The sequence below is a fragment of the Pelodiscus sinensis genome, chromosome 11, assembly GCF_052426305.1.
Source record: "Pelodiscus sinensis isolate ZL-2025 chromosome 11, ASM5242630v1, whole genome shotgun sequence".
Lineage (NCBI taxonomy): Eukaryota > Metazoa > Chordata > Testudines > Trionychidae > Pelodiscus > Pelodiscus sinensis.
Window position 1 is genome coordinate 5,665,611 of NC_143062.1, and position 27,067 is coordinate 5,692,677.

General features: G+C 54.0%; 2 protein-coding genes across 5 annotated transcripts in view; both read right to left on the bottom strand.

Moving 5' to 3' along the window:
- Nucleotides 1-8,948, bottom strand: part of IP6K1 (inositol hexakisphosphate kinase 1) — a 36,930-nt gene extending 27,982 nt beyond the window's left edge. For 2 of the 4 annotated variants that reach the window (XM_075939599.2, XM_075939596.2), the window contains exon 1: nucleotides 8,713-8,849. The gene's annotated coding sequence lies outside the window, so the exon portion shown is untranslated. Of the gene's footprint in view, nucleotides 1-8,188; nucleotides 8,581-8,712 lie in introns of those variants that run through there. The other 2 variants (XM_075939597.2, XM_075939598.2) reach the window with 2 other exon arrangements.
- Nucleotides 8,949-11,316: 2,368 nt separating this feature from the next.
- Nucleotides 11,317-22,646, bottom strand: LOC102444127 (toll-like receptor 9). The gene has a single exon (XM_089781023.1). The coding sequence runs from the start codon at nucleotides 22,576-22,578 to the stop codon at nucleotides 19,384-19,386; it is 3,195 nt and encodes a 1,064-aa protein (XP_089637149.1). The 5' UTR covers nucleotides 22,579-22,646; the 3' UTR covers nucleotides 11,317-19,383.
- Nucleotides 22,647-27,067: the final 4,421 nt, after the last annotated feature.

The following is a 27,067-nucleotide window of genomic DNA, read 5'->3' on the forward strand; positions in this document are numbered from 1 at the left end:
CAGGCTGCCCATGTAACAATTCTTGAGCAATGGCGTTAAGGGGGTGCATCAGGACTCCCAGGATCACCATGTGCATATCAACATTCGTCACTATAATCTTCTGGCCCAGAAAAGAAAGCCCCTGCTTGCAGCTTTCTGTATAAGCTGGTGTTCCTAAAGATATACGCATCATGCACCTTTCTGACCACCCTGCACTGATGTCAGTGAAATGCTCATGGCGATCCACAAGTGCCTGCAACTCTTTGAAGTACCACCCCCTCCTCTGGTGTACTCCACTGCAAGGTGGTCCCATGCTAAAATTGGGATATGCGTGCTATCACCCCTCCACAGTTACGGAATCCGACTTCTGAAAAGTCATGCACCAGTTCACACATTCACTGCTAAGAACCATGGTCCTTCACACTTGCATTAACACCGCTCTGAGAAAACTCCCTGGCTACGTCTACACTGGCCCCTTTTCCGGAAGGGGCATGTTAATTTCAGCAGTCGTCGTAGGGAAATCCGCGGGGGATTTAAATATCCCCCGCGGCATTTAAATAAAAATGTCCGCCGCTTTTTTCCGGCTTTTAAAAAAGCCGGAAAAGAGCGTCTAGACTGGCCCCGATCCTCCGGAAAAAGTGCCCTTTTCCGGAGGCTCTTATTCCTACTTCAAAGGGCACTTTTTCCGGAGGATCGGGGCCAGTCTAGACGCTCTTTTCCGGCTTTTTTAAAAGCCGGAAAAAAGCGGCGGACATTTTTATTTAAATGCCGCGGGGGATATTTAAATCCCCCGCGGATTTCCCTACGACAACTGCTGAAATTTACATGCCCCTTCCGGAAAAGGGGCCAGTGTAGACGTAGCCCCTGACTCCAAAATGATTTGCAGCCAGCCAATCGTAGTTTGGAATCACCAGCTTCCATATTGCGATTGCCAAATGTTTCTCCACCAGAGGGCAGCTCTCATTTGGATGTCCTTTTATCACAGGGCTGGAGCAAGCTCAGCATGCAGTTCCAGGATGATAGATTTCCTCATCAAAAAGTTCTGCAGCCATTTCTCATCATCCTAAGCCTGAATAATGATATGACCCAACCACCCAAAAGCAACAGTCCACCATATTCAACTGCTCCGTGAATGCCAAAAGTAACTCCTATCAATGTCAGGCAACTGTGAATCCTTTTGAGTTCAGAACTTCACAATTAATTGCACTGCTACTTGTGATGTGCTAGGGACAAGTAGCAGAGAGCAGTGTGGGATCCATGCTTACACGTGGCCAATTCACAGCCATGTTCCACAGCAGCAGTCTGCTGCAACCCAAACACTCTCACTATTCTCAGCAAAATATAGTAACATCCTTTTGGGCAGGTAGTAATAGCCAGGGACATTGCTGTGTATAAAGAGGTATATGGGTATACTTTTTTTTTTAAAGTATTCTTAAAATGCATTTGGGAGGGAGCCCAGAAACCCAGCCTGGCCTAGACAAAAGCAAGGGACAAAGAAAGTATATTTACACACAAGATAAACATGGCAATCAAGCTCACAAGCAACAGAGGAATTAATTTAGTAAGCACACAGGGATCCAAGTCTGAACCCCACAGGAAATCTTCCTGGCCCTTGGGACAAAGATAATGGACTTTGGAAAACATAAGAGATACAATAAGACATTCTAGTTATCCACTAGTTAGGAGACATACAGCGTAGCACCTCAGAGTCTGTGAAGATTGGATCCTGTTAGCCTGAAGGGGAGGCATTCCTGAATTTGGTGTAAGCAAGAAACTATTTTGAGGCAAATACATAACTTGCTAGAATTAAAATTTAATCACTAGAAAGCTAGTTCTGTTTGCAAACAGCCCTGTCTTTTTTCTTGCTTAGTGTCACTTAAATCTCCATTCTTAGTTAATAAAGAATTGTATAAGTTTATTGTAAACTAGCCAAGCCCCACCTCCCGGCTGTAGTGTAGAGGCCAGAGTGGCGGCAGAGACAGGAGGATGTGGCAGTGAGGTGAGGCGGGCAAGCAGGTAGCACGGGGGGCCAAGCGTTGAGGAGTGCAGGGAGTAGAAACACCCGGAGGGACTTGCCACCAGCTCCACCACTCGCAGCATCTTGTAGCTTTGTCCCTGGGCAGCACCTGCTTGATAGACCGTGAGGTGCTGCATCCCACTGCACTCTACTGCCCCACTATCCCCACCTACTGGACAGGCTGCCCCATGGACGCAGGAACGGCACGGGGCCCAGGCCCACGAGCCGCCCGCCCTACCGGTCACAGACCTGCATGGTACCGTCGACAGCTTCCTGCCACTTGCTGGGGAGGCGCTAAGCCTGCCCTGAGCCCCCGCCAACGGCAGCCTGAGGGGAAGAGCTCCAGCTGCGCCCTGCCCAATCTGGCCTGCCAAGCCACCTGCCACTGTGCCCACTTCTGCCACAGGACAGGATTCCCCTCAGCTCCTCATTTCTCACTCATTCTGGCATTTTCTAGAAACTTCGCAAGTCTTCCAGTGTATTCTCCAATGTTCTCTGTGACAGACACCTCTCCTTTAAGAACAGTGTAGATTAGGGATGTAAGAGCATAGCCATTTAAATGGGTAACCAATAAGCTCGTGCAGCTCCTGGTCAGCTACCTGCTGCCCCGCACTGCTGCCTTTGAACACTGCTGGCAAGACTCCTGCTTTGCATGTCGGACACATCAGGGATAGTGAGAATGTCTAGGCCACTAGTCTCCAACCTTTTTATACCCAAGATCACTTTTTAAATGTCAAAACAAGCCAAGATCTACCGCCACATCCTTCCCTCAAGGCCCCACCCCTTCCTTGAAGCTCCGCCCTCTCTAGTCTCCTCCTCTCCATCACTTGCTATCCCCAGCCCTTATACACTCTACACTGCCACTTTTTTTTGTATTATTATTATTCTGTAGGAAGAGGTTTTTCCAACATTTGGCCTGTCTAGACTGACCTAAAAGTCAGAAAAACTCCTTCTTTCGGAAGCACCCTTATTCCTCGTGGAACAAGGAATACACAGGTTACCGAAAGAGCATGTTTGCTCTTCCACTAAAAAAAAAAAAAAAAATTTTTTTTAAATGCATCCCTGGATGCAGAAGAGTTTTTCCAGAATCTCTCTGGAATCCTGGAAAAACTCCTGCAGTCTAGCCATACCCTCACTGGGTTGAGACAGGATGTGTGGGCTCTTGGGTGGGAATAAAGGATTTGGGCGTGGGAAGGGTGAAAGGTGCAAGCTCTGGGAGGAAATTTGGATGCAGGAGGTGGAGAAGGGGACGCTGGCTCGGGGAGGGGGCTCCAGGCTAGGGAGTGTTGGGGTCAGATGTAGAGTTGGGGTACTAAGCAAGCCACAGGCTTATGGATGTGAGGTGAGGGGCTCAGGGCAGGGAGGTCCAATGTATGATAGGCTCAGATCTATGGCCTGGGGGGAGGGTGCAGGAGTATTATGATGCTGCAGCCAGATGGGGACTTGGCCCCAATTGGGGGTTTGTTGGCCAGGCTTCATTTTTAAATAAAATACTATGTCAAACACAAAGAGTTTCTGCATTGTCTTTATTTATGAAAAGGGCAGGGAACCTGTTTTGAGTCAGGTGTCACTGACCTACAGAAAAATCAGCTGGGGGCCACACAAGTGAGATGCAAAAAAAAAAAGCTCCCTCCCAAAAAACAAACAAACCCTAAGCCTCACTAATGTGTGCTAAAGTGTGCTGATGGAAGCAGGGGACATGGTACTGGGGAAGGGTGGTACTGGGTGGTGGGGGGGAGCAGGGGATTCTGCAGCAGTGGACAGGGTGTTGCTGGGGGCAGAGAGTCTCCCACACCTGCCTCCTCCCAGGACTCCTCCCACCTCCTCTCCCCCACAGAGGAGGGAAGCCCTGGCGCACACCTCCTCTGGGGCTGACTCCCCCCTCCCGCAAAGCAGGGAAGCCCTGGTGTGCCACAGACCTAGGAGAGGGGAGTAACCAGCACACTACCAGAACCCCCGGAAGTGGCGTGCAGCTGCAGGACTTCTGTCCACCCCGCAGGAAGCCACCACTACCTCCACTGCCACTGGGGCTTCTTGGGGGTGGGGAGAAATGGGGGGGCCCCTGAACGCCTTGTGATTTACTGGTCGAGCCCTTGTGATTGACAGGTTGGTGACCACGGGTCTAGGCAGCCTGCTCCTTAACTTGAGCCACAACTTCCTTTTCCATACCTCTCACTAGGCTCTTTCCGTTTCTAAACGACAGCAGACTAGATTTCCAGTTGTCATGAAAACAAAGCATTTGATAGCATTCCCACAGAGATTTCTGCTGAATTTTCCTCACAAGCTCCCCTTTCTCCAGGCTGTCCATCTCAGAGCTTGCCAAGGACCCTTAAAATGTACTCTGTTGTTCTGCGGGGGAAGGAGGGTTTTGAGGCGAGATGCCTTCTCAGAGAATGTAGGAACACCTAAGCAGAAGCAGCTGTCTTCAGGCCAGCCAACACTTCATATAAGCTAATGAGCACAACTCTGCTGAGTTGTTACAGAGTGAACTCTCAGAGCCATGGGTAATACTCAAATTTTGCCCAACAATGATGTCAACAACTTGGCACACAGACAAATTTAAACAGAAAATGGAGAATTAACCTTACCTTCAATATGAACATGCAGCTTATCGAGTCCCAAAATTCAGCACTCGGTATTGACCCAAACATCTTAGCTACGTCATATGCTGGTCCTCCTTCGGCTACTTTGGAGAACTCTGTGACAATATTTATCTCATATACTTGAAGTTATTGCAGTGGCCTATGGGCAAATTCTGGCCTCGGTAAGTCCAAAGCAGAATTTCTATCATTTCAACTGGGCCAGGATTTCACACTTAGATGCAACTGGCAGATGCAACTGGCAGATATTTTCAGAAGCGACCAGAAGCTTTGAGTGCCCAACTTGAAATTAGCAAAGTTCCCACAACTGACCAGCTCAACGGCAACTCCAGGTGCTCAGTAGGGATGTAAAATGTTGATTATTTGGCTAATCAAATAGTTGATATAATTTGCATTGACAAATCAATTAGTCAATAAGAGCACTTCCGCCTTTGAAGTGTAACAACTACCCTAAGGCTGTTGCTACACTTCAAAGGAGAAAATGTTGCAGGGAGCACGGAGGCAGTAGGGAACTAATGCAGGGAGCACGGGGCCAGCAGGAAACTGCATTAGTCCCCTACTGCCCCCGTGCTCCCCACAGCATTTCAAAGTGGCAGTGGCATGCTTCATCGAGCCCAGGGACAGTTCCCAGTTGACCCTGGGCTTCATGCGGCACTGCCACTTTGTAACACTGCGGGGAGCCCAGCATCAGGCTTCACATGGTATTTCAAAGCGGCAGCACTGCATGAAACCCGGGGTCAGCAGGGGAATGCTGACCCCAGGATCCATGCAACGCTGCCACTTTGTAACACTGCAGAGAGCACGGTGTCAGACCCCATGCTGCTTGGGGTCAGCGTGGGAGACCTGGGCTCAATGTGGTGCTGCTGCTTTGAAACACCATGTGCAGGCTGGGGTCAGCTGGGGACCTCAGGCTGCAAGCGGTGTTTCAAAGCCACAGTGCTGCATGGAGCCCAGGGTCTGCGCGGTGCTGCTGCTTTCAAGAACCCATTCCTCTCCCCCTCATTGCTGCCTCTTTCTGATAGAGGCAGCAAGAGGGGTGAGGGGGAAGTGACTAGTCATTCACATCCCTAGCACTCAGCACTTCTGAAAAATTAGGCCTCAGCTGCGCCAAGTGGAGCAGCCAAAATTAGCAGGCTCTTTCAACCAACGAGGTACAGCACCTTAAACAAAAGTCTGAAGTGACTAAATAAGATCAAGTATTGTGTGTGTTCACTGGCCCATTGCATGAATGAGGCTGCCTGGGTAGGAGATGTTCTGAAGTGGATGGTCAGTAGAGCCACACCTGTGATCCGATAGCTTCCAGCTTATAAAAACAAGAAGGAATTCTCACATTTTAACAGTTAAACTAGCAAATCCTAAACAACTTCAAAGGGAAAAACCAATATAGTTCTTTCCCCTGTAGCAGGGGAGGGCTGCTCCTGATAGCACAATGGCTCAAGAGCAGGTGGATCCATACAGACATCACTAACACAAGCTATATATTGGATTTTATATTCATGGGGGGAGGGAGAGTGCATCTATTCAGAGTAATAAGTCACGAAAACTGCAGCAATTAGGTTGTGATTTTAAATACACAAGGGTCAAGAAATTTAGTTAATGCTCTCACGGAAGCTTTAACTTTCACCCACTTGCAGACAAGATGAACATGGTAGCAAAGCCAGTCCCTGGGACCAGGCAGGGACAGGCAGAAAAAAAAAATCACTGGATCTCAACATCCCAACTGATTAAGGACACAGGCTTGAATATGATGAGCACCATTCATCCTGTGTACTGAATGAGATAGGGAACCTGTGGAACAAGTGGTATGTGCATGATCATGCAACTATATGCATTATGATAGCCTGAAGACAATGAGGTGGAACTAAGGTTGGACATGGAACCTTAATTTTAGCACTGCCTCATCCTTTTAACATTGTTTTCATGTGCAATATTAAAATAAGGTGCAAGTCACTTTATTCTTAGCATCTATCACAGGGATCACCAACCAGTAGATCGGGATCTACTGGTAGATCTTGGAGGTTTAGCCAAGACTCAAGTGCCAGCACTTCAGCTGCCCCTTTCTCCACTGCTTTCTGCACAAGGCAGGTGAGGGAGAGGAGGGGGCACTGATGTCAAAGTATCCCCTCTCCCACTCTGCATCCTATCTCCACAGAGCAGAGAGAGGGCACAACAGGACTTGAGATGGAGTTTGCTGTCTGCTTTTGGGATGATGTTGGGGGAGGACAGGGGTGAGCTTATCTTAGCCCCACTGCACCTGCACCCAGGAATCATCTGAGGTAAGCAGTGCCCAGCTGGAGCCCACATCCCAAAACTCTACCCCAGTCATGAACCCCCCCCCCACACCCCAAGCCCCTACCCCAACCCCAAGCAACCCCTGCATCCAAACCCCTCCCAGGGCCTGCACCTACAACCCCCTCCAGGATCCCAACTGCCTGTCCCAAGCTCAGCTCAGAGCTGCTCTCACACTCCAAATCTCTTAAGTCAAGACCAGAGTCTGTGCCCCAACCCTCTGCCCTGAACTGGTGAAAGAGAAGGAGGATGGAGTGAGCAGGGGCGGGGCTTGGAGAAGGGGCAGTGCAAGGGCATTTGAGTTTGAGGTAGATCTTGGATTGCACTTAAATTTAAAAAGCGATTTTGTGCTTAAAAAAAGGTTGGAGACCTCTAGCCTAGCATATTCAAAAAACCAAAGACACCTCGAGTTGCATGTACAGTAATTACTCTAACACGTTCCCACTTAACACATTTTCGCAATAGCACGAATTTTTTTAGGGACCGTTTTTCGAACAACATGACCGTACCCGAAATAACACAAAAATATTCAAGTGGCGAACTACTTTGCGCAGCAGTATAAGTTGGTGAAAACAGTGGTAATACGCATGAGTGGATGAATACACATGGCCACAGCGCTCCTCTGCTCACTCATGTTTATCTTTGTGTTTTAACAAACCGCAGCGACTTGTGTTGCTTGATATCTAACGTTGAAGTTGACTACCCAGCACCAACAAAAAATTGACTTTGCCACCACCACCTGAAACGCAACCCCCACCTTTCCTGTTATTTTTATGGGAAAATTGACCCAGCATAGCACGTTTTCGCTTAGCACGAACATTTTCAAAAACGCATCTATAGCGTTAAATGAGGAATTACTGCAGTTCAATTTCAGCCTACTGTTGCCTCCACAGACAATTTGAGTTTACTTTTCTAAAACCATGCCATGTTTAAGTGCTCAACGCTCTGAAATGAAAACAAATGATACAGCTCAGAGCTGAACTACCATAACCCAAGAAATACTAAAGAACAGGGAAAAGATCTGCACAGACTCCTACAGACCCCTCTCTCAACCCCAACTACATAGTCATCAACAGCGAAACAGCCTAGTGGGTTGTATACCTACTCCCAAAAGAGACCAATTTTAGCACTACTGAGATGTCAGATTTTTTTAGAACAGGAATCTGAGCCCTAGCTCTTTGTCACGTGAACTATAACACAGATTTCCTGAGTGAGAGACGTATACATCTTTCTGAATTAAGCATATGCACAGCTCATAAACAGAACCTGCTCTAAGCACAATGGCATAGGCAGGGCTACGCACCTTTGGAAGCCCCAGGGGCCACAACGATCCTCTCAGCACGTGCCGAGGGCCACGACTTAAGTGTGGCTGCACAGACACGCGAACAGACATGCAAAATCTACAAATAGCTGACGGGCACGAATACAAAGATGAAGGCAAGAGTGCCCCACGCGCAGCCCCGCTGAGGTCAGGTCTGCTGAGAGCAACGCCCCCACTGCCACCCTGGGACAGCGCCGCCTGCGCGAGGGCAGCCCAGGCGCGTCCCGATGAAGCAGCAGACCAGGACGGGACCACTCTTCGCTTCGGCTCCCGCCCCGGGCCTGGCACGTGGGGCGGGGAGACCAGGCGCCTGCCCGCGGGCCGCGCTGCATCCCAGCGACCCCGCGGAAGCTGCAGGCGGAGCCCGCAGGGGAGCGTCGGTGGCTGCGGGCGCCCGGGGGAGGGGCCCGGCACGGGCTCGGAGCGCGCCCCAAAGAGCCGGGGCCGGCGGCTCGCCCCGGGCAGGCCCCGTACGCGCGACACGCCCCGCCCCGTTCCCCGCTCACCGGCCCGGGCTCCCCCTGCCGCCCGGGGCACGCGGCGCTGGGACCCCGGCTCGCTCCCGGCACCCCTCGCCCGCTACTGACCGTTCGAATCAACAACAAGATGGCGGCGCCCGGGAAGGCGGAGACTCCGCCAACAGCCGTCATAGCAACGGCAGGCCCCCGCTTCCCGCGAGAGGCACCAATCCCCGCACAAGCCCGCCCGCCAGCGCGCAGCCGGAACGCTGACAGGCTAACGGAGCTGTCCTTCAAACACGTCAGCAGGCTCGCTCCTCTGGCTGCGCAGCCGCAGGCTTTCCGACGCACGCTAGAGTCACGTGACGCTCCTCCCCCCATGGGGCTTGCGACCGCCCATTGGCCAACAGAATCGGTAGCCAGCCAATCACGGTGCAGAATGAAGGCCTGGCTCTGAACCACTTTCTCACGCATCTAGATGGCCCCTCCCCTGGGACCCGTCCTCTGACCCCTGGCCCTTTATTGGAGCTGCAATCTCACCTACCCCCTGACCCCCACAGGACCCCACCCTCTGACCTCTACCCCCCGACCCCTTATGGGACCTGCCTTCTGACCCCGAGGGGCACCTGCACCCAACCCCCCATCCTAGGTGGCACAATTCATTCCACACCGGGACATAAAACATTAGAGGGTGCTTTTTTGGTTAAAAAAAAAAAAAAAGGTGTCAGTACTCCAGGGGAAAAGTTGTTGAGCTCTGACTGGAGGTGCTGGTACTGTGTCTGGAGGAGCCAGTACTGCGTACCGGGCAGTACCGTCACAAAAAAAGCACTGACCTCTTGTCTGACCACCCACAGGAACTGACCAGTGTTGTCTTCAAGTCGTCATTGTCAACTCCAAGTCAAGTCTCAAGTCACTACAGTTCAAGTCTCAAGTCAAGTCTTGAGTCCCTAAAGTCACTTTCGAGTCAAGTCCCAAGTCTTAATTTAAAAAATGTCAAATCACTTTTGTACAAGCCATCAATATCAGCATTTTCGGACAATTTTTTCACCGAGTCGATTTAACAAAATTAGCAAGTCTCAAGTTGAGTCTCAAGTAACAAACAATGAACCCGAGTTGAGTCTTAAGTCAAATCACCTAGGCGACTTCAGTCGGACTCGAGTTCAAGTCATGGGACTCGAGTCAACAACTCTGGCGCCAGCCCATCCCTATTCTGCCAGCACTGTACACAATGGAAGTCCCTGCAGGCCCCAGACTAGTGTACTAGTCTGCTTCCACGGAAAGAGTGGACCACCACTAAGGATGTCCTGAAGAGCTTGTTCAGGGTCCGAGCACCAAGTGACATAGACCCAGGGCTGAAATGAATGCTTGCTACTGAGAGGAGCTGAAAGCACAGTTTTTGGAGCACCACCACCAGAAGCTCCTGACTAGTGGGGCAGCCACTGGCACCTAGATTGTGGCTATGCCCCTGCTCTGTCTCTTCCCTTGAGGCCCGATCCACCACTCATGCCTCTCTAGGGGAGGGAGCAGAGAGGCATGAGCAGCAGTCCAGGAGGGAGTTCAGAGGAGGGGACAGAGAGGTGCAAGCTGGAGGCCAGCAGGAGCCTTGAGAGGGGACAAAGAGGCACAGTTGCGGGGGGGGGGGGAGACAGGGCTTTATGGGAGGAGGCAGGAAGAGGCAGAATGAGGGCCTGGCCTCAGGGCATAGCAGGAGGCAGGGCCATGGTTTGGGCACCAGTGGCCCTGCCTCCACTTCTAAGGGGCTTCTGGTGTCACGCAGCTGCCCCAGAAGCAAGAGTCACACACCCACATCCACACCTGTGAGTCTTACCATGGAGTCCCAGACAGCCCCGGTCTAGTCTCTGTAGACTCTGATCTAGCTTGGCCTCGGGTGGGCCTCCCTTTGTGCTAAATGGTCTCTTCTGCCAAGGATCACAGCAATATGCAAGTTACTGCCAGTCCCAAAGGACTAGTTACTTACCTGAGTGAATTGCACCTTAGATCTCGCCCAAAGACAACGTTTGTAGCCACCCTTATAATAAAGGTAAAGGAAACAAAGTTGTTTACATGGTTAAAGCAGGCAAATGTACATATGCACCAGTGCCAAGTTCAAGGTTCCCAAAGTAACAGCTGCTTATTATAGAAGCCTCTAAGACTGACCCTGCGCAGCAATTAAAACACCAATGGCTGGCCCAGGGCAGCAAACCTGGGCTGCTGGGGTTTGGGCTACAGGGCTGAAAAACTGCTGTGTAGGCCTGCGGGCTCAGGCCAAGGCTCAAGATTTGGGACCCTGTGACGAACCAGGCCGTGTCTGGGCACAGCTGAGGGCGTCCGCTCAGGGCGAATTGCTCAACTTCGGGGCTCCTTACAGCCCCCAGACTGGTGACCTCTCCAAACAGGCCACAAACCAGTCCCACAGAGCGCTTCAGCTGCCTGCCTAAAGCCTCACGAGCAAAACCCCTCCGACACCCCAGCAATATCTGTGCCCCAGATGGCCCCGGGCCTCATATACCAGTGGGGGGGTCTTAGAACCCAATCCCACCTACCCCGAACAAGTTCTGTCCGGTTCCAAGAAACCAGCCACAGACCCCTGGTCAATTTACCCTCTGGATCTTACCCACAAATCACGCTGAGCCAATCCTTTAGCATCTAACATCTAAAGGTTTATTATTACAATAAAGAAAAGCAGGAGAGTAAGGTTGTTAAAGGGTAGTACATTACATGAATCAAATCTCCCAGTTCTCGATGCAGGCTCTAGCAGAGATGTTACAGCTGCTGGCTTAAAAGTCCTTGTTGAGCATCCTAGGATCAGGATGGGTCCACAGTTCTTCCCGGCTCTTCGATCCTTGCACTGCTGCCTCTGGGATGAAGTGCTGAGCTGAGTACCAAGATGAAGTCGGCCACATGGCCTATTTATCCCTCCTTCCTGGTCTCTTCTTGGCTGCAGCAGGTCACCTGGCCAGCGGCCTATTCCTGTGTTCCCTGATGGCAGCCCTCAGGTGTCAGCCCTCATTCTTGAGGTGTGTCCTTGGCCCATTGAGTGCCATTGTCCCACAGGGCCTCGCTAATTAGCATGTCCATAGGCCGGGCTCTGCCCAATGCTCAACCACATACAGAGAAATATTCAGTATCCACACAGATTACAGATTCCTAATTCTACACACAGACATTATACAATCACATGACTAGTGTACATAAGATTAGCAGACAGTAAGCTTCTATTCAACACCCCACATGGCCCCCTTTTATACCATTTTTGGGGCCAAAACCCCCACCTATGGGTGCAGCAGTGTTCTGGCTGCTTTCCTCAAATTCAGTAATGTGACAGACCCTATGAGTGGAGGGTCCCAGAAGCCTTGGGTCTAACCCAAGCTTGAATGTCTGCACAGCAATGTTTTGCCTCACAAACAGACTCACAAGCCCAAATCAGCTGACCTGGGCCAGCTGCAGCTGTGCCACAAGTCTTATTCCAGTGTTGGTTCATCCTCTAGGTCCCTTAGGCTCTTAGGACCCAGGCAAAGCACAGGAGAGCTTTTGCTTAGACCTCGAAATCCTTGCCCCCAGAATAAAGGCAGCATAAAACAGTTCCTCCTTGTGAGGGTTTTTTAACTTTTCTCACTTCTGCTTTGAGCTGCACACTTGGCTGATGGGAGGAATTCTCTTGCAAAAGTCCCTTTGTAGTGGTGAGGAGAGAGTGCACCAAAGCATTTGTCCATCTGGCACTGATGGAGATCCCACTTTCCACTAGCAAGTGTCCCTCTCCTGGCTGCCGATTTGTGCAAACACTCCAATGCTGCCAGGCACTATGGGATGCAGCTATTGTGAGAGGAGCGCCAGCACCACTCGCTGAATCCAATCCACATTCTTGTCACCTTGCTCTGTAGTTCAACTGCCAGGACCCGCAAGGGAGCCAGCCTGCCCCAGCCACCTATCTGCCCGTGCTCAGTTGCTGCATGGGGACCATGGCCTGATCTGGATCCCACTCTGCCTGCATCACACTCTAGTTTGGGCCCGTGGGAACCATGATGCCAGAGTCCTTGAGCACTGGCCCTCAGCTGGGAACCTAGAGTGAATGGTCAGCCCACCTCACGGAGTCCCACAGCCCTTTGCTGCCTCTATCCCCACTGCAAGCCCCCCATTAGGCAGTACAGTCGCAAGACTCTCGTTCCAAGCCACCAGCCACACTAACCCTCAAGGGTAACTTCTGGTGCCATTTGGGAGAGCACCCCTCCCCCTCATGGGTACGGGTGCCAGGTGGTTTCAACAAAAATACCAGACACACTTGCCATGACACCACAATCCACATCACATCTGATTTAGACCACACTGGACATTGATATTGTCTCATTTCTATTTTCTCAGTTTGTTTCCCGAACAGAAAGCTCAAATACTGGACTGTCCAGTTCAAAACCGGACACCTGGCATCTCTACTCACGGGCTCCAATTACCGGCCTTCACCGACAATATGAACTGTGGCTGTTCCTCTTCCAGAGCCTGACTGGGCCCTTCCAGCAACCCGGGGACGAAAGTTGACATGAAACAACCCTGCTAGCCCAGACCTAGCCAGGGACTGCAGGGTCCTTTCCCACAGTAGCTCAGCCTGCTCCTGCCTGTGTGGGGCTGGGTCCTCTTAGCTCTCCCAGCTGGAAGCTGAAGCCAACCACTGGCTGTGATTTAGTTGGATCAGATGGTTCCCAAGCCCTGTGTGGGCACCCCACAGGCGATGCTGAGGGTCACAGATCCCACCTGGACTGGCTGCCAGGGGAAACATGCACCCCCAAAAGGAGCGCTGCCCCCCTCCCCCGACTTCCTGACTCTGCAGTGATTCTCTGCCTGCTGGCAAAGTAGGAAGCTGTATTAGCTGTCTGGAACACGGCCTGAACAGTCCTTGATGATCACAGAGAACAGAAAGTTACACTATACAACCGCCGGGTCCTTCTCGTTCCTGTGCCTGGTCAAACACGGTCACCTGGCCCTTCGTCTCCTTCTCAGCCTATAGTTTTCCAGCTGGCCCACACTGGCTGGTTTACTGCAAAGGGGTCCGTGGCCTTTGGTTACTGAGTATGGCCAGGCCATTGTCTTTGGGGTTCTCCAGGGATGTGGGGCTCCAGCCCCAGGCACTGAAGCATCAGTCATACCTGGGTCTCTGCAAAGATTAAACACCCCTTTTCCCCACCTAATTCAACATGCAGCACACAGGGGACACTGAGGCACTCGTAGTATTCATACAGAATATTATGAAAAATTCAGTGTCATCACACAACACCACCACCATGGTGCATGGCAGTACCGAGTGCCATTAGGGGTCCCTGGGGGGAAGGGAGGAAACTCTCCAGCCACCCAGGAACCCTGCTGGATGAGGGTAATGGTGATGCAGGGCTCATATGGGGATCTTTTGCTGGCATGTGTGAGGTCTGACAGCATACGGACAAGAACTAAAAGACAATATCCTTCCTAGAAGTGAAAACAAAACCAGACGTCAGCTGTTTGGAGGGTACACGGCTGGCTGGAAATCTTGCTTTCTGCAATGCTAGAGTGCATTGCCTTTCGGGCAAGACTGAAAGCTAGGAAGAGGAGGAGGCATTTATACTTTTGTAGGGGGGAGATTAAACTACACAGCAATAAAGAACGAAGAAATACATCTAGCCACTACTTCTACTGAGATCTCAAAGCAGAAGAGCAAGACTTCAAGGCGTTATAATATTTCAGTCCATGTGGGAAATTAGAAAGTTTGGCACTAGAAGAAATAGCAATGATGCTAAAAGACAATCAATCATATACAGTGACCTAAATAGTCATAAATTGCAGGGAAATAAGACAATTGATAAAAAATGGTGCAGGCTTAGAAAAGTTCACTGATGAAAGCAAAAAAGTGGTTTTAAACAATAGCACACCAACTAGATTTAATGAAGCAAATGGGAATGTTTCCTGCTTAGACCCAGGAATTGTAACAGCAAATATTACAAGTAAAGGCAACTGGCTAAGAAAGAAAGAATGGGGCATGGTCATGTGGCTTTACTTGTTATACTTCAAGGGCAAGGTAAGCTTGAAAATATTGGAAATTTTTCCACCTGGAATTTTAAGAACACTAACTGGATGACATTTCCAAGTCAATTATCATTGTGTGAGTGAGGACACAGCATTTCAATGATAATGAAGGGATTGAAAGCAGCAGCTCCTGTAGCCATGTCTAGCACATGGATGCAACCCAACCCTGAAAACTCCCCTCCAGGTGGCATGAGGGGTACAAAATTGCAGTTAAAAGGAGCAGAGCCTACAAAAAGCCCAAAATACAATAATGGCAAAAATCTACTGCCGTGTAAGGCTGGGGCTCCCTCAGAGTGCAAGGATGATTGTCTTTCAGAAAGCAATCGCCAGTTACCCATGGTGGATCCACAGATGACTGATGAGACAGATCTTGTCCCAGCTGGGGCAGACACTTTGTGGAAGGGCGGGATATGGATTGTTGAGTCTGGGTATGTCTACACTACAGCGTTTTGTCGGAAAAAACGGCCGTTTTCCCAACAAAACTTGAGAAACGTCCACACTGCAATTGCGTTCTTCTGCAAGAAAATGGAAAGAACAGAGGGGTTTTTCCAGCATTCTTCATTCCTCGAGGAAGAAGCCTTTTTGCGAAAGAGCGCTTTCGGGAAAAGGCGTGTGTGGATGGGGAAGAGGGAGTTCTTTTGGAAGAAGAGGAAAGAGGAAAAAGCACCGGTGCCCTGGTGGCCATTCCATCCATAGCAGTCACAGCTTACCCGCAAGAGAGCGTCCATTCAGTCTGGATGCTCTCTTTCGAAAAAAATGGCTTTTTCAACACACTTTTGCAGTGTGGACGCTCTCTTTCAGAAGAAGTTTTTTTTGGAAGAGCTCTTCCAAAAAAAGCTTCTTCCAAAAGAAGCCTGCAGTCTGGACGTAGTCTCAATCTGCAGCACGTCCTTTCCTCCTTTTCTGTTTCTTCATTTCCTGTTGTCTTTGTTGGATCTTCTTGAAATACCAGGACGCATACTACAAGGTCCTTCTCCATTTTGGTTGGTTGGGGGCTTGGGTTTCCCATGACTTGATGTCAATCTTGCACTTCTTCATATTGGCTATGAGAGTGACATGGAGGTGTGGGGGGGTCACCCCTCATGCTTTGGCCATGACTAAGTTGTGAGAACATGACGTGCTCCAGGAGTCAATAGTCTGGCATTAGAAGAATATGATCAGCCCAGGGGAGCTGGGTGGCAGATAATCATCGCTTCAGGGCTGAGATTTTGGCCTAGGACAGAACACTGATGTTGGGGTTCTGATCACCCTACTTGATTCAGAAACTCTTGTGGTGGCCCTGCTGGTGGTGCTCCAGAACCCTGAGGCACCTGCTGTACACAGGAGAGCAGAGGCAACAGCAGCCAGGAACAGGGGAAGCCTGGTTTGATGCTTGGTATCGCAATCTTCAAAGTTGTGTTTTCTCGGGTGCCCAAAAGCTGCTTTCTACAACAGATGGCTGTGAGGCAGAGGAAGGGCTCGGTGTTCTTCCGGGGCCCGTTACCGAGCTGAATTATCTGGGCAGGATCCTGCTGATTTGGAGTAGAACTTTCCTTGTCTTGGGGTTGAGGGTGAGGCCAAGTGGGTTGTAGGCCTCAGAAAAAATGTCAATTATTTTTGGAAGCTATTTCTTCCAAGTGGGTGCAGAGGACACAGTTGTTCCAATCCTGGAGATCAATGCCTGATTTCTGACAATGTTTGTTTCGGACTAGGGGTGACTGATTTCAAAGAGCTGCTGTCCTGTCTGTGTTGGAGATCAAGACTGATTGGGAGCTTGTCAGCCATGAGAAGGAGGATGAGAACATATGACTGGTGAATTGTGGTTGTCATATCTATGTTGAAGAAAGGGGAGAAAAATATTCTGGGCTATTACAGGGCCATTCGTCTGACTTCAGCTGGATGCAGAGCTTTAAAATCAATTCTGCAGGAAAAATAATTAAAGACATTTAAATGTAAAATGTATCATGGGTTTAGCCAGATAGACAGATTGTGCCAGACCAACTGATCTTTCCTGGACAAGAACTGGCTTTCTAGACTACAGAAGTGTGGTAGATCTAATCTGACTGGACATTGGGGAAGCATTTGATCCAGTTTCTCATGGGCAATGCCGGTGGGTCTGGAACTGGCTAAAAGGGGAGAGGACGAGAGGCTATGCAGAAAGATGAATTACTGGGCTGGAGGGAGGTTATTAGTAGGGAGTCTATCACGGACTGATCTTATTGGCTATTTTCATGGCTGACCTTGGCGCAAGAGGTGGGGGGGGGCGCTGATGAAACAACGGGGGGAGGGGCATGATCAATGCAGAGGAGGTTCAGAGCCTTAGACAGGGAGAGCTGGATGCTTCTGAAGATGGAGGAACAGCGATGGGATGACATTCACAGTGCAAAGTGGTGCACTCGGGCTCCATTAATAAGAGTGCGACTACATACTGGGGGCTAATCAACTGGAGGAAGCAGATGAGGAGTGTGGGTTGATCACAGCAGCACTAGGAATCGCCACTGGGACGCAGCCATAGGCAGCACATGACTCTTTCATGTGGGGAGCTTTAGACTGTGACCCCGCCCACCAAAGCCTCGCCCCCACTTCTTCCTCAAGACTCTGGTCCCACCTCTTCCTGACCCTACTCCCGTCTCTTCACCCCTCTCCCAGTCGCTCACCATTAAGGCTGGGGAGAGCTGTGCTACCAGTATCACTGAGGCGGGAGCAGTTCCACTAGGGGTCGCTGGAACAAGGACGGAGGGCACGGTCCCATTGGCTTTTCAAGGGACACCCGCAGCCTAGCCCCGCCCCTTCTTTCACACGGTGGAGAGGAGCGGGCGGCAGGCAGGGAGCCTGGGGGAAGAGGTGGAGCAGGGGAGGGAAGAGGTAGGGCAGAACGGGGCCTCAGGCAGGAGGTGGGGGTGGGGATGGACTGGGGGCTGCAAAGGGAAGCCATCTGCACCCGATCGGCCATTCCTTGCCCCTCAGGGAGAAGTTTAGCCTCTCCTGGCCCAGGGGCACAGCTGTGGCAAGGGCAATTGCACTCACCGGCTGTCTCAGGGGAGGCGTTTCCAGGGGCGACAGAGAAGTATTGACACCTGTAACAGGGTGCGATCACAGACAACCCCTCGGGGGGCCTCCCGGGGTGCTGACACGGCCAATGCCACTCGCCTTCCCGCTCTCTGGGGCTCCTCACCGCCCGGTCCTGCTGGGCCAGCTCCCTGGTCCCCCCCAGCCAAGGCCCCGAGCTGAGGTCCCTGCCCCCACCGAGAAGCAGCACAGACACTGAACCTCTTCCGGCCCGAGGAGAGGGCAGTTTAGGGTCCAGCTTCCTGGGATATCACTCCCCAGACGGGATCAAACCCGAAAGAATCAGATAAGGATAAGCCACCTTTAACAGTGAAAGGGATTGCCCTCCCCGGTAATTATTGTTTACACTGGGTTTGACAGAAAATAAAAGTGATTTTATTAAGTGGAAGCAGTAGGAGGTAAGTGGTAATAAGCAAGAACAGGCAGAGCAAAGTAGGTTACAAATCAAAAGAAACAAAACCGCTTGGCTAATTCTCCACTGAAACCTCAGTGCAAACTCTTCAAACTCCCCCTAAAGCCTCTTTTCCAGCTGCCCCTCCAAACCAGGGCTCTCTTCCCCACCCTGGGTCTCCGGCTCCTTCCTTCAGGTGCCGCCCAGCTAAAAGACCAAGGCCCTCTACTTCCCTAATCTTTTTGGTAAGGAATTGAGGCCCCTCCCTACCAACCATGCTAGGACTTAAGGACAAAATCGATAGTTTAACAATTGCTCATCAAGACTTTGAGGGTAACACCCTCCATGTCTCTCATTCACACGTTTGAAACCCACAAAGTATTCCCCACTCCGTGTGTCTAATCGGACACACACAAATGATACACACAGCCACGTAAGATAAACAGAACCGGCACATCGGGACATGAAGATCGGTGGGTTCCCCAAAATCGCTCAAAGCACCTTTGAGTTATGCATATTCATGTCCATACGTCCATTTCATAAAGCATGGGGGGTCCTGTCACACCGCCCTGGTGCAAGGCGCTGTGATGAGGCCTGGGCTGGAGTATGGTGCACAAGGCTGGTCTCCCATGGTCAAGAAAGGAGCGTTTCAGCTGGAAGCAGTGCAGGGAAGAGCTGCCAGGGGGTCAGGGGAGCGGAGGGGCCCAGCTGAAGAGAGGAGACTGGAAGAGGTGGCTGGTCGGAGGGGCTCGGGCTGCTCCCTGTAAGTACACCTGGCAGGGGAGAGCTCAGGAAGCGAAAGGCCAGGGTGGCCACAAAAACACCTGCCGAGGAACTGGCCACGAGTAAATTCAGGCTGGAGATTAGAAGCAAGTTTCTGACCCTGAGAGGTTTGGTCCAGGAGCAGCTCCAGGGCCTGGGGGGGTGGGCCAAACGCCCGGAGTCCCTGCACTCTGCTCCGTGTGTGATCAGGATGCTACGGCAGGGCTGCCTGCGACTCAGGAGGTCCCTCCAGCCCTGTGGCCTCTGTTCCTAGTAGCTCAGGAACCGGGGGACAAATCCCAGATGCAGGGCTGCTCAAGCAGCACACTTGAGCCCTGGGGATCCCCAGGGCATTCCTCAGGCAGCCTAGCCCCTTCTGCTCAGCCACGCTAAGCAGGGGTGTGAATCTGAGCACCCTCCGAATGGGGAAAAGGGGGAAAAAGCAAAACAAGGAGCCAGCCCCATGAGAGGCGTCATTGCCATGCGCAAGCCCTGGCTGCTTCTCGGGGCCTTTGCAAAGCCGGCCTGGCCATGGCGTCCTCTGCTGGCAGGAGCTCCCCTGCCCCAGAACTGCTGACGCCTCTCCTCAGGTGTGAGGCATCAAAGGGATGAACCTCACAGGCCAGCCGGGCTCGCACGCAGTGCCAGAAGTAGGGCTGGGCAAAGGGGTTGCAGGGCCAGTCCAGGACTGTCCTCCCACACAGTCTTCTCCGGGCCAGCAGGAACCTGGACATCTTCATAGCGGGGTCCAGCAGCACCAGCAGGAGCACATCTACCTTCTCGTCCAGCAGCCGCTGCTGGCTGAGGAGGAAGGTGTGCCGCAGGAAGCCGCTGCCAAACCCTTCTCTCCCCAGGATGAAGATGGTTTTCCTGCTCTTGTAGATGGAGTCACAGAGGTTCTCAATTCTGGACCCGCCCACTGTCCAGTCCCTTTCCTCCAGGCACAGCTTGAATCTCCTCCTTCCTTTCTCCTCCAGCTGGGGCACCATCTCATTGTAGACCCAGTCAGCCACCAGGCTGTGTTGGGCGTCAAAGGCTACGAATGCATCGTATTCCTCCCGGGAGGCTGTGGCCACCTGGACATAGCCTTGTCTGAGTGTGGCCAGGCAGAGGTGACTGACATACCAGAGGTCCCAGCCATACAACTTATGGAGGACTGGAAGCACGGTCACCAAGGTCACCAGGAGGGAAGAGCACAGGAAGCTTAGGTGACCGTATATATCCTGGCAGGACCGAGGGTCCATGGAGAGCAGAGGCTGCCCCCGCTTTGATTCGGGCAGGTCACATTGCATGCTAGTGGAGAAATGGTCTATGGTGATGGACGTGCTTTTGAGGAAGGTGAGGAACCAGTGGGCTGCACAGGTGCACCGCAAGGGATTGCTGCTCACGTCCAGCTGCTGCAAGCTCTGAAGAAGGGCTTTGGGAAAGCTGCTTTCATCGACCATCTGGATCTTGTTATGGTTCAAACTGAGAAAGTGCAAGGAACTGGCGTGGGAAAAGAACGCTTCCTGGAGAGACTTGATTTTGTTGTAGCTGAGGTCGAGGGTGGTGAGGTTCTTGCCAAAGGAGCCTCTGCCCACGACCAGCAGCGTCTCCAGTGCATTATAACTCAAGTCTAGGAATTCCAAGCTGCTCAGCTTTTCCATTTTGTCCCAGGGGAAGTCGTAGAGATTGTTACAGGCGATGGACAATTTCCTCAAGCTTCCAGGCAAGGTTTCAATGACCTGAGCTGGAATGGAGTCCAAGTTGTTAAACGAAATGTCCAGGAGCCTTAGACTGGGCAGCTTGACAAAGAACTCCAGGTAGGTATTCCTCCCGCTCATCCACATGATGTCCAGCCGGTTCCTGCTGAAGATCAGGGTCTCGAGCGAGCCGCTTTCCAGGTGTTTGGAGATCCTGATACCGATCTGGTTGTTGTCCAGGTTCAGAAATTTCAAGTTGGTGAGGTTTTTCAAGAACTCAAACTTGTGCCCCAGGCCTTTGATTGTGAAGTGGAATTGATTATTGCTGAGGTTCAGCACGACCAGCTGGCAGACCTCTTGCAGGGCGCTGTCATAGTACAGGTCGAACCTATTGTGAGACAGATCCAGCAGCTTCAGGGACCGCAGCGGCAGGAACTGGCTGCCATTTAGCGACTGGCTGATGTAATTAGAGCTGAGGTTGAGGCAGTCAATTGCCTCTAGCCCTTGGAACTGGGCTGGCTCAATGCTGTGGATGCTATTGAATGATAAATCCAGGGTCTTGCTGCAGCGAACGCCTGCCGGGAGGTTGGCATGGGAGCTTTGGCTGTCCCTCACCATGGCCTCAGCTCTTCCTTTGGGTTCCGCCCAGCGTCTGGGATTCCCCACCAAAGTGCCATCATGGGAGAGGCCCCGAGGTCCCGTTCCAGCTCCATTCCCACCTCTCTCGCATGGGGGGGAGAAGACAATGTTGTTCTGGGACAGACTGATGAACGTGAGAGTCCTGCACTTGGAAAAGAGGGACAGATTCACGTTCCTGATGAAGTTGGTTCGAAATTGGAGGGTCTCCAAGTTGCTCAGGTTGAAGAGAGGCTTGATCCCGTCCTCAGCCAAGTGCCTGAAGAAGTAGCCATTGATGATGAGATTTTTCAGAGATGTCATTTGGCCGAAGGAGTCAGACAGAGTCAGATTCTCGAAGGTCACCAGTGACTGGTAATTGTAGCCCAGGTTTAGGGTCTGCACTGAGCTCAGCACGGAGAAGAAGGTGCCATGTCTAATGGCGCAGGTCAGGAAGTTGTCTGACAGATCCAAGGTCTCTAAGTTGCTGAGGCTGCTGAAGAAGCTGGCGTTGAGGTCCTGCAGGGAGTTGCCTCGCAGGTTCAAGCTCCTGAGCTGCGCGAGGTTCTGGAAAGCATCCTGCTCGAAGGTCAGGGCCTTGTTGCCTGGGCAGGGGAAGCAGGGCTGAGCAGCATGGTCACAGCGCTGGCAGTTCCACTCCAGGTTGAGGGACCTCAGGCTGGTGAGGTTCTCCAGGTGGCTCACGTGGGCGATCTTGTTCTCCGAGAGGTCGAGCTGGTGCAGCGTGGGCGGGAGCCCCTGGGGAGTTGCAGTCATGTTGTTAAACTTCAGCGAGAGCCGCCTCAGGGAGGTCAGGGGCAGGAAGGCATCTCGTGCGAGGCTGACGGAGGAGCCGCACGGGTTCCGGTAGTAGCAGTTGTTGCCTAGGAGAAGCTCGCTCACGTGGCTGAGCTCCACCAGGCTCCGAGGGCCCAGCCTGAGGATGTTGTTGTAACTCAAGTCCAGGAAGCGGAGGGTGCAGGGCAGCGGGGGCAGCACGCTCAGGCTGTTTCCTGCCAGGCTCAGGTTGGTGAGGTGGCGCAGCACGGTCAGGGCCCCTGGCCGGATCACCAGCTGACACACCGCGTGCGCTTTCCGCAGCTGCCCCGGCATGCAGTTCCAGCTGAGCGAGAGATCCCTCAGGCAAGGGACGCCCTGGAAGGAGCCATTGGCCAGCAGGGCTAGGAAGTTGCTGTCCAGGTTCAGGGAGGTCACGCTGCTGGAACGTATGTCTGGCACCAGGGTGAGGCTGCGCAGGCTGCAGTCCACGTTCTTGCCGTCTTTGCTGTTAGCGCAGGGCGGGTAACTAGGGAAGAGGGCGCCGGCCCCCAGGAGGCCCTCGGCCAGCAGACACACCCGCCACAGCAGCATGCTCACCTGGGGCACCAGAAAGCACAAGAGAAGAGTTTAGAGCCAGGGGCTGGAGCTGAGAGGGGAGCCATGTGTGACGGCGCGTTGGGGGTTCCCCGTCTCCTGCACCCCGAAATGGCACAAACAGACTGCACCAGCCAGTGGAATTGAGGGTGGTTTATTGCTCCTCCAGCACAGCGCAGCACAGATGTAATCTGGTTACAGGAACTGGGCTAGGATGCCTCAGGCCCCCTTGAGATGGAGGAGACTGGGCCCCTAAACTCCAGCCCCTTCCCCTAGGCTCTCCTCCATGCCCTCCGACAGCCAGCAACCAACTCACTAACTTCCAGCCCTGCCCCCCAGCCAAGGCAGCATCCACCTTCCTTTGTTCCTCTCCATGGGGGGTGTCTGGCCACTGGTTTGCATAGTGACTCGTCCTGTTTTGCTGGGTCGTGGTCCCCACGGCAGCCAGTGGGGGTTACCCCAGAGCCAGCAGCATAGAAACCAGCCAGGTACCCCCACTACGTCACAGTTCTCCCCCCTCCGAGAGCGAACTGAGCAGGGTCACTCCGCTCGTGACCTAGGGAAGTTCGGGTCCTCTGCGTGGGAACCCGCCCTGGGGACATGGGTGCTCCCCTTGACTCGGGCCGGCCGTGGCGAGGCCCCACATGAATTGGCTTCCCTCTGTCCACTCGCCACCCCACTCCAGGGCGACTGGCCCAGGCCTGTCCTTGGGGGTCACACCCACCCTTCTGCTGGCCTTGATCTCTGGCCAGGGTCTCTCGGGCCGGGGCCATGATCCCAGCGAGCCTTCTCTGGACAGCCAGGGCGGCTTCCACCCCCGATGCTCCATCCAGGGAGGACTTCCCCTCCCATAACTCTCTCAGCAAGCCCAGAGGGTCCTCTATCTGGGGTAGAGACCCCCAAGCCGCTTTCCTACTGTCTTGGGCCTTCCCGCCCCTCTGGCAGGAGTCACAGGACCGGCAGTACCGCTGCACGGCTGTAAAGATTCCCGGCCAATAGAAGTGCTGGAGCAGCCTCAGCCGGGTGCTCCGGATCCCCCGGTGGCCCCCAACGGGGGAATCGTGGGCCAAATACAGCAGCTTGAGGCGATACTTTCGGGGGACGACCAGCTGCCGCTCTACCCTCCATGCCCTCGCCTTCCTGGGGGGGAGCCACTCACGGAACAGGAGCCCACGCTCCCGCAGGAATCTCTCCTGGCCACCTCTCCCCCGGGGCTGAGCTGCATGGAGGCCAGCCTGGTCCCTCAGCCTCTGCAAGGAGGGGTCTGCCTGCACCTCAGCCTGGAATTCAGCTGCTGAGGCAGGGATCGGGACCTGTCCCCCACCTCTGCCTAGGTCCGGAGTCCCAGCCTGGCTGGACCCCGTGTCCACTGGGATGGGACCCTGAGGATGCTGCCAGGAGTCCTTCCCTGGACCCACGTTGTCAGCCCCCCGCTGGCTCTGGCTCCGGGTAGTGACTAGAGCCCGCTGGGATTCATGGGGCCACTCCTCTAGGTCATTCCCCATCAGCACCTCGGTGGGCAAGTGCGGGTGCACCCCCACTTCCTTGAGGCCTTCCTTCGCCCCCCATTTCAGATGCACCCTGGCTACAGGCACCTTAAACGGGGACCCATCTATGCCCTTCAGGGTCAGCTGTGCGTGGGGTAGTATCCGCTCCGGGGCCACTATGTCGGATCGGGCCAGAGTCACCTCCGCCCCCGTGTCCCAGAAGCCCGTCACCTTCCTACCATCCACCTCCAGGGGTATGAGGCACTCGCTCCGCAGGGGCCGTCCTGCCCCCACCCGGTACACGGAGAAATCCGCCTCCTGAGAATCAGACCTCCCAGGGGAGGTGCACAGAGCATCCTTCCCCTCTCTCTGAGCTGAGGTTTGCCTGCCAGCCCCTGCCTCTGGGGCAGCCTGCCCTTCCTCCCGCCCCAGCCAGTTAACCCTGGAAAGTCCCCGGTCCTGGGACCTGGTGCACTGAGCCCTCTTGTGGCCTTTTTGCCCACAGCGATGGCAAGTTAGGCTTTGGGCTGTCTCTGTCCCGGCCCTGGCTGGTTCTCTGGGGCACAGATGACCTGTTCCTTGGTCTCGCCCCGTAGTTGACTCCCTCCGTCGCTCAGCCAAGATCCGGTCTCTGCGCGGTTCCCTCTCTCTCCGGGACTCCCGTTCACACCCGGACCGGCTCTCCGTGAACTCATCCGCCAGTCTCCCGGCCTCCTGGGGGTTCTCTGGTCTCCGGTCCTTGAGCCACAGCCTCAGTTTGGGTGGGCACGCTTCATAGAACTGCTCCATCATGACCAGCTTGAGCAGCTCCTCTGCGGTCTGGGCTCCGACTCCAGACACCCACTTGCGGCAGTATTGCGCCAGGCGGGAGGCCAGGTCCACATAGGTCTCCCGTGGCCCTTTCTGTACCCCCCGGAACTTCTTCCTGTACATCTCGGGGGTCAGCCCGAACTTGTGCAGCAGGGCCTCCTTGACTCGGTTGTAATCCCCTGGCTGGAGGTCCTCCAGCTGACTGAGCACTCCGGCCGCCTCCTGGCTCAGTGCGGGGATGAGCTCCTGCAGCCAGTCAGCTGGGGGAACCCGTTGCAGTCCACAGGCCCTCTCAAAGGCACTGAGGAACCCGTCTATGTCGCCCACGTCCTTCAATTGGGCCACCGTGAGCCTCTCCACGCGCCTGGCAGTCCTGGGACCCTGGGGCCCATCCGCACTTGGCGCAGCCGGTGCCCCGCCGGTTCTCCGCTCTGCCATGGCCAGCTCATGCTGCCGCTGCCTCTCTCGGTCCTGGCGCTCCTTCTCTCGGTCCTCTACTTCCAATTCCCTGATCCGCAGCTGGATCTCCAGCCGCCGCAGCTCCGCTGGGCTGGCCCCTGCCCTAGATGGGCTACGGCTTGCAGGCCTCCCGGGAGACGCTGTCTCATCTCTCCGGTGGGTTCCAGCGCTCCTCCCCCTCTCTGAGCCTGACACACTCTCAGGGGGGGTCTGGCTGCTTCCCCTGGGGACAAGATCCTGGCCCTGTGGCTGGTCATTCTCTTCCAGCTGGGTAATCAGCTGGGCCTTGGTTGCTTTCCGCACCGGCAAGCCCCTCTCTCTGCACAGCCCCACCAGCTCTGCCTTCAAGAGTCGGGCGTAGGCCATCTGCCCGCTGGGCCCCTCGGTGCAGACTCACCAGTCTAGTGCTGCAGCGCCCCACGATTCCCAGGAACCGCTTCGCTCTGTCTCCAGCACGCCTGGCTCCAGGGCTCTTGCTTCTACAGCGCCTTGTCGCTCACCGCTGGAAGCTTCATCCACGGGGTGCAGTGCATCCCACTTCTGACACCAGTGTGACGGCGCGTTGGGGGTTCCCCGTCTCCTGCACCCCGAAATGGCACAAACAGACTGCACCAGCCAGTGGAATTGAGGGTGGTTTATTGCTCCTCCAGCACAGCGCAGCACAGATGTAATCTGGTTACAGGAACTGGGCTAGGATGCCTCAGGCCCCCTTGAGATGGAGGAGACTGGGCCCCTAAACTCCAGCCCCTTCCCCTAGGCTCTCCTCCATGCCCTCCGACAGCCAGCAACCAACTCACTAACTTCCAGCCCTGCCCCCCAGCCAAGGCAGCATCCACCTTCCTTTGTTCCTCTCCATGGGGGGTGTCTGGCCACTGGTTTGCATAGTGACTCGTCCTGTTTTGCTGGGTCGTGGTCCCCACGGCAGCCAGTGGGGGTTACCCCAGAGCCAGCAGCATAGAAACCAGCCAGGTACCCCCACTACGTCACACCATGTGCTCCAGGGTCTCCCCACGCAAAAGCCCACCTGTCTCCCTCTTCCCTGGATGTCTGGTCGTTTTCCTCTGCCGAGACTGACCATGGCGGGAACCTGATGTGCAAGGCCATAATGGTACCAACACCCTGTGTGCCAGGCAGGGCCTGCCGGGCCCCCCCGCTACGAAACCAGGGGCTGCGGGGCCCCCCCGCTACGAAACCAGGGGCTGCGGGGCCCCCCCGCTACGAAACCAGGGGCTGCGGGGCCCCCCCGCTACGAAACCAGGGGCTGCTGGGCCCCCGCACTATGAAACCAGGGGCTACCGGGCCCCCCTGCTACGAAACCAGGGGCTGCCAGGAACCCCGCTACGAAACCAGGATCTGCCGGGCCCCTGCGCTACGAAACCAGGGGCTGCGGGGCCCCCCCGCTACGAAACCAGGGGCTGCCGGGCCCCCGCTACGAAACCAGGGGCTGCCGGGCCCTAAAGAGCCCCCCAACCCTCCAACTGTGCCCAGCCTGGAACCCACAGGGCAGACAGCCCCCCCAGACACCCAGCCCTGCCCCCCATCCCACCCTTCACAGCCTGGCCTGGGATCCCCAGGGCAAAGAGCCCCCTACTGCCATGGGGGGCACAGGCCTAGCAATGACATGGTGGGGCTGTGACACTGCCCCATTGAGACCAGTGTAAACAGGCCTGGGAGATCAGCAGGGATGCTCCCGTATCACTGACCCAGCCTCAGGGCTAGCAAGCTTCCCC

What these genes read in the sequence shown, in the direction of transcription:
- LOC102444127 (XM_089781023.1), bottom strand. Translation starts at nt 22,578, where the DNA reads ATGCTGCTGTGGCGGGTGTGTCTGCTGGCCGAGGGCCTCCTGGGGGCC.